Genomic DNA, 7,316 nt, shown 5'->3' on the forward strand with positions numbered 1-7,316 from the left:
ATTATTATTATTATTAATGTTCTTAAATTAATTTGAAGTATGTATATTGTTAGATTCGTTCATTTAACAAGTTGCAAATCATTAACCAGCATACTTGCATTTGAAATTAGAATTCGATTAGAATAGCGTTTACAATTATTTCAATTCTTACACCTGAAAGTCTAGTAGTCAGTACTGTCTTACATGCCACTTTCAACGTGACACTACTTCAGATATTTTATAAAGGGTCTGAAAGGGTGTCTGTGTGCTTACTCAGTGTTCGCTATTGATAGATATGATTACAGTTCTCAAGATGAACGCATTTGTATTGCACGGTAATCTCCCCTTGCCTTCCCCGTCGTTATCTATACATTTAGCATACTCTACCATGGTTTGTCATTGTTGTTTTTGTGATATGCTGTCTGGACCTAAGAAAGTTGACCTGCTTTGTCATGCTGTCCCTATGTTTACACCTTGCTATGTCTTTACGTGTAATATATAAGGATACAGGTACCTCCTCAAACATGTTTGCCGACCCACCTGCTCTGTTGTACCGGAGCAGGGCAGCTCAAGAAGCGTACACTGCATTCAAATCCTTACCGCACTGCAAACAGAACTCGCTTTTGTTTTGTAATTATCACCAGATTATCTCAATGGGAGAATCAGCATGCGTGTCTCCAGTGGTTTTGGCTTTCTGTGAATTCAATTGTCACCCTGTTAATCTTAACCCATTACGGTGGGATGTAAAGAAAAGGGCATTAGGGCAGCACCCCCCCCCCCCCCCCCCCCCCCCGCCCCCCGGGCTCGGGCCATTGTCTCGTGATGGGGCTGCTGTTGAGCATTGATGAGTTTTATGCAAAGTGAGGTATGCAACAGAAAAGAGCGACACATTTTCTATTGACTACACATTGCACTGGGCTTAATGTAATGAGGACAGTTTATTTCAGCTTGTGTTAAACTCACCTTAAACCACACTTGAAGTACAAACATTGGAGTCCGCAACCATACCCTACCATGGTAATCTCTGCCCTGCCTTCCCCATCGTTATCGATACATTTAGCATACTCTACCATGGTTTGTCATTGTTGTTTTTGTGATATACTGTCTGGACCTAAGAAAGTTTACCTGCTTTGCCATGCTGTCCCTATGTTATCTATTTATCACTAAACTCATGGTTCGCATTATCTATTTATTATTCAAGTTCGTTTTACCAGACTATCAGGCAATGCCACCGGCGCTCGAATCGTCTGTTTTACGATCTCACCTTGGTGAGAACAGACTTGTGAACGAAGATAATAAATCACTCAGTAAAAGCTGCTCGTTCTAATAACACCGCCCCGCTAAACGAGCAATTCCCGTAATCGTGTATATCTACCCTGTCGTCTTGTACTTTACATGTACTTCTGTACTGATTTATAACCTTTGTTTACTGGTCTGTCGTTGCGTTATGTCAAAAGAAAAACAGGGGTTCAATCAGCTTCTGCGTGGTTATTGCAACTGCAACATTAATCCAGCAGCCTGGGGGTGGAGCGCTACACCCTTGGAAATGGCAATAGCCATGAGAAGGTGTGGTTTCATTAGAGAGACCCTCCCGTTTGCTGGGCGTGTTAGTGAATGGCTCCATGGATGGTATACAGTACATGCGATTCTCCTGACACGGAGCTCAGCTGCAGCTGCACGCACACCAGGCGTATGCTGTTACAGCCGGAGTGCAGTGAAAACATCTGCTCGGGATATTATTATTGTTAATAACAGCACACTCCTACACAATGCAGCACAGCCTAAGCATCGCTCTGTCCTCCGCAGCGCTTGTCACCCTCGTCCTCCTTCTCACCGCTAAGGTTTCCATGGATAGCGGATATGTGCGTTTAAGCGAGAGGGATTTTACCAATGGAAAATACAACTCCGTCGGGGTCTCGCAGCGCAATGCCTTACTGAGTGAAATCAAGGAGAGACACAGGGGACTCCTGCCGTACTATAGTGGCTCCGCCTGGGGCTTTTCATTGAAATACCGAAAGGGACCGGCGGATTTGGGGCTGGATACCCTTTCGAGGACCCTTGAGAAGATGGACGAGGTGAATGTGAAAGCTCTCAACACAGGCGCCATCAGCGCTGCTGCTGGATGCGAGGAGCTGCGCTCCATGCGTCACTTTGAGTTCCTCGGTTCGGGCTACACAAAGCTTGTATTAAAAGGGGTTTTACCGAACAGCACGGCTGTTGCGCTGAAATCCGTGAACCGACAAGGGGTTGACATGAAGCGCTGCGCGGAGCGGTTTGGAGACGCGGAGGGCTGCTACAGACTGGTGTCCTACAAGCTCATCAAAGAGATCGTTCTGCTTCAAAGACTGCAGCACCCTAATATCATCAAGGTAAGATCTGCGGTATGAATCATCGGGGACTGTGTCGACTAGACCCGTGCACACAGAGTACGCCGCTGTTCTGACAGACGTTAACCAGGAGACCAAGCCCGTTTAGGCGTCGAATATACATCTCACGACTTTAAAATCACCTCTTGTTAACACTCCGAGTTCAGTGTCATTCAGTGGCGCTCCAGGTCTCCTGTGCGGTGGTAAAGATGACACAAAGTGACAATTAAGTGTCAAAGGGTAACTGCCATCATAGACTCCGAACGGTGACTTTAGAAAACTAATTATTATTATTATTATTATTATTATTATTATTATTATTATTATTATTATTATTATTATTATTTGCTCAGGATGTTTTATTTTTGATATGAAAGATTTTATTTAACACTGTATTTCTATATTGAAATGTTATTAACGAATCCTGCCCTGATTGAATTAGCGCCACATCTCCTGGGTTACAGTTACACCAGGGACACAAACACAGTCTGCAGTGTAAGAACAGAAATACATTCATTTAAAAACAAGAGACCCCTTAAACACACTGTGTATCTAGCAACATAACAGGATGGCTTTCTCTTCCACTCACACGCTGTCCTTTTCACATACAGTACTGCGTACTCCAGCGGGGCGGCGTGCATACAGACAGGATGACTCTGATCACCTCACAGCTACATTTCAGACTCTAATAAAATGCGCCGAACCCTGCGATGCACACAGGAACACAGGAGATGTGTGGCATTGCTGTGTGTCACTGCTAATATTTATAGCATCCCGTTATGCCATTGGGATAGGTAATGCAAAGGCATGTGCTGATTCTGAGCGCCTCTGTTTCTGCTCCTGTCCCTCTCACAGCTCCAAGGTCATTGCTATAGGAGTGACCCGGGCGTGAGGGTCACCGCAGTGCTGGAGCTGGGCTTCCCGCTGGAGATGATTCAGCTCCTGCAGACCCCCTGGGAGGAGCGCTTTCGGGTAAGACAGCAGAGACAGGGGTTCAATCAGCAGCCACGGGCTCCCCACTGAGCAGGGCTGGGGGCTGGGCTTCCCGCTGGAGATGATTCAGCTCCTGCAGACCCCCTGGGAGGAGCGCTTTCGGGTACGACAGCAGTGACAGGGGTTCAATCAGCAGCCACGGGCTCCCCACTGAGCAGGGGTGGTGGGCTGGGCTCTTCTGACTCTGTGGGATTGCTGTAGGGCTGCTTGTTGTCCTTCCCACAGACAGTCTGGCTACATGTTGCCAAGTGTCACTGCCTGCTCTGCAGGATGAGCAAGCAGATATAAATCAATGGGATACAACATAGCACTGATGCCACTGCACTGCTGTGTAAGCAGTATGAGATTGCTGTGCCATACATATCATCAGTGCACCCTTGTTGTTTAATGTAGTGCTGCTGTTTCTAACAGAGGTCTCTTTCTGGCTTTCTTGCTGCAGGTCTGCATGAGTCTGGTTAAGCTGCTCCACTACCTGGCCAGCTCTCCCCTCGGCTCGGTGTGTCTCCTGGATTTCCAGCCTCGTCAGTTTGTCATGGTGGATGGGGAGCTGAAGCTGAGCGATATCGACGATGCCGTGGCGGGGGAGCTGTCCTGCAGGGAGGACCGCGACTGCACGCTCCAGTTTCCCACCAGGAACTTCACCTCCCCCTGCTCCGTGGACGGACAGTGCAGAGGGCTGAACGAGAAGAGGAACCTTTATAATGCATTCAGGTACAGAGAACCACTGCACCGTGCACACAGCTCCCTTTTAAAACCTGAATCAGAACCACTGCACCATGCACACCGCTCCCTTTTAAAACCTGAATCAGAACCACTGCACCGAGCACACAGCTCCCTTTTAAAACCTGAATCAGAACCACTGCACCATGCACACCGCTCCCTTTTAAAACCTGAATCAGAACCACTGCACCATGCACACCGCTCCCTTTTAAAACCTGAATCAGAACCACGGCACCGAGCACACAGCTCCCTTTTAAAACCTGAATCAGAACCACTGCACCATGCACACCGCTCCCTTTTAAAACCTGAATCAGAACCACTGCACCATGCACACCGCTCCCTTTTAAAACCTGAATCAGAACCACTGCACCGTGCACACAGCTCCCTTTTAAAACCTGAATCAGAACCACTGCACCATGCACACCGCTCCCTTTTAAAACCTGAATCAGAACCACTGCACTGTGCACACAGCTCCCTTTTAAAACCTGAATCAGAACCACTGCACCATGCACACCGCTCCCTTTTAAAACCTGAATCAGAACCACTGCACCGTGCACACAGCTCCCTTTTAAAACCTGAATCAGAACCACGGCACCGAGCACACAGCTCCCTTTTAAAACCTGAATCAGAACCACTGCACCATGCACACCGCTCCCTTTTAAAACCTGAATCAGAACCACTGCACCGTGCACACAGCTCCCTTTTAAAAAGCATCGTGACCAATACGTTCCCTCAGCAATCTGTAGCAGGAGATACAGGTTGGGTTAAAATAGTTCGGGTGAAAGGATTAAGTGATAGAGCACAGAATGGCCTTCAGCAAATGAACTGAATTACATTGAACACAAAAGCGTATACAGTGCTTGAATAATTTCCTTGTCCCTGTATGTGATACAGTACGCCGGCCTGTCCCTTGTTGCAGAGCTGTGACTCTGTGTTGTTTCATTGCTCTGGCTGCTTGTGATTGAGTCCTGGCTCTTTATGTTTCAGATATTTCTTCACATACCTGCTGCCGCACCGTGCACCCCCCACGCTGCAGCCCCTTCTGGATCGGATTATGAATTCCACAGGTAAGAAGCAGCACAGTTTCAACCTCTTTCATCCTAAAAGAGTGAAGCGTGGATTAAACAGCTAACTGTTTTCTATTCCTCAAGGGGACCTGAGCAGCGGGATAAACAAGACACTGGAAGCATTCCAAGAGATTTTGCATTTGTACAAGTCTGGGCAATATTTGCAAAACGTGTCATCTTCCTTATTAAAAGGTAAACATTTGAAATATTTTTTTGCACAGTGTGAGTCTCAGGATTGCTGTTGTTTTCCAGGGGTGTCTCCCGGCATTTTCCCACCAAACACTTGAACAGATCTGCGCCCCAGTATGTAGGAGCCATGCATCACCATTGCAGTTATAGTGGCTGTTGCTAAGAATTTCTTTTCTGTAAATTCCTAATTGCACCTTTGTCTTTGTTTGCATCAAACCCTGAATTGATTTGGTGATATCATTGCACCACACATACTGCATTCCACAATTGCTACTGTTCTTTGTCTTCCAGATTACATATTATTAAAGGGATTTAGAACAAAGGAAAGCAACGACTACAAATGCTGGCCGTCCTACAAGCAGCAGAGCTGTTTGCTGTCTGTTCACGACAAGAAGGAGGCTGCAGGAATCTGTAACTCTCACTCCCAGTGCCAGGGCTTCAGTGTGGATCAGCAGAGAACATGGACAGGTAGGCTCAGTACACCTTGTCACACAAATCAATCCCTTCATCCAACACTTGTACATGAGCTGCAGAAGAAATTCCAAATAGATTCTAAAGTTCAAGTCCTGACTCTCTAGACTTTATAGAATGATTGTATTTTTTTAAAAACTTGGTAGTTGATAGAAAATGATTTATTTTTATCTGTAGGATTTTAAAATTAAAAACAAACATTATTTAAAACATGTTGCATTTCACAGTGCATGAAAACACAACATGTTTTAAAACAATTTCATTTGATATTTCATCAGCTGTAAACATGTTCATTGGCATATGTGTGTGTGCATGTGTGCGTGTGCGGAGTGTGTGCATGTGTGTGTGTGTGTGTGTGGAGCGTGTCTGCGCATGTGCGTGTGTGCATGTGTGTGTGTGGAGCATGTGCATGTGTGTATATTGTGTGTGTGTGTGCTTGTCTGTGTGTGTGCGTAGCGTGTGCATGTGCATGTATATCTTGTGTGCATGTGCGTGTGTGCATGTGTGTGTGTGCGTGTGCGTGTATATCGTGTGTGCGTGTGCATACACATACTGTACTTTCCAAAACAATGCCTGAGGCTTTCAGAGGGTCTTTTGACACTCATGTCAGAGGATTCGGGGATTAAGTGTGAGTATAATTAGAACTCCTGAGGCTGCCATCCACTAAATTCAATCAGTTACAGAATCACAGCTGTTTAAAATAAAAAGAAAGAAAGAAAAAAAAAACCCTTTTGATAAGTGAAGCATAACTTTAATCTCCAAACAAAAGCATATTTCACTTTGAACATATTTTGGGTCAGAGTGTAGACTTAATTGCATTTGTGCATCTAAGTGAATAAGTTTAATTGAGCTCTTTTTTCCTGCAGGGCGGTACCTCGCATCATTCAGAAGTGGTTTTGGTGATCTGATACCAGATGTTAATTCTGCAATCTATGTGAAGAAGGGCGCTGGCTTCAGGGCAACGACATGAAGAAAGAACAAGATCACAAGCGGAAGGGAAAAGAAACGGAGAGGAATGTTTGAAGTAAATTAATATGATATATTTCTATGATGTGTGTGTTTTTGGGTTTTTTTGCACTGGGTTGTTTGATCTGTGTGTCATCCTACGATACCTGCAAGGGATCTCATTAGCAGAAACGACTTGTTCGACATCATTGTTCTGATTTGTGTTGCTGTTTTGTTTTTGTGCTGTTGTGCTCGTTGTGATACATTCCGTTCTTCAAGGCTGGGTTTCACTTCAAGGAAGCCGCAGAAACCAGAGGCATTCCTAGAACTGAAGCTACCCTGCATCTCATACAGTTGTGCTTTTGATAATGCAGCATCCACTGTGCTGTGGTGCCTTATTGTATGACTGAAATCAGTTTGAACATGCTGACTGATGTGAGAACTGCATCACGATGTTTGTAACATGTGTTTGATTGTGCTTGAATCGAGAGACCATGCCCTGTGGGTATAATCTGACCTTATAGGTCATGTTCATTCTTTCAGAGAAAGATCCCAAACAGTATTTATGAAACTGGAAATGTATGTA

At 45.3% G+C, this 7,316-nt stretch overlaps 1 protein-coding gene across 1 annotated transcript; it reads left to right on the forward strand.

Annotated features, from left to right (window-relative positions):
• Nucleotides 1-1,618: 1,618 nt before the first annotated feature.
• LOC121330274 (extracellular tyrosine-protein kinase PKDCC-like) lies at nucleotides 1,619-7,316 on the forward strand. Its single transcript, XM_041276651.1, has 7 exons — nucleotides 1,619-2,348; nucleotides 3,201-3,317; nucleotides 3,778-4,049; nucleotides 5,046-5,125; nucleotides 5,210-5,317; nucleotides 5,606-5,782; nucleotides 6,652-7,316. Exons 1-7 carry the CDS (start codon nucleotides 1,749-1,751, stop codon nucleotides 6,753-6,755), a joined length of 1,458 nt encoding a protein of 485 aa, XP_041132585.1. The 5' UTR covers nucleotides 1,619-1,748; the 3' UTR covers nucleotides 6,756-7,316.

Source organism: Polyodon spathula, chromosome 17, assembly GCF_017654505.1.
Source record: "Polyodon spathula isolate WHYD16114869_AA chromosome 17, ASM1765450v1, whole genome shotgun sequence".
In the NCBI taxonomy this organism is placed as follows: domain Eukaryota; kingdom Metazoa; phylum Chordata; class Actinopteri; order Acipenseriformes; family Polyodontidae; genus Polyodon; species Polyodon spathula.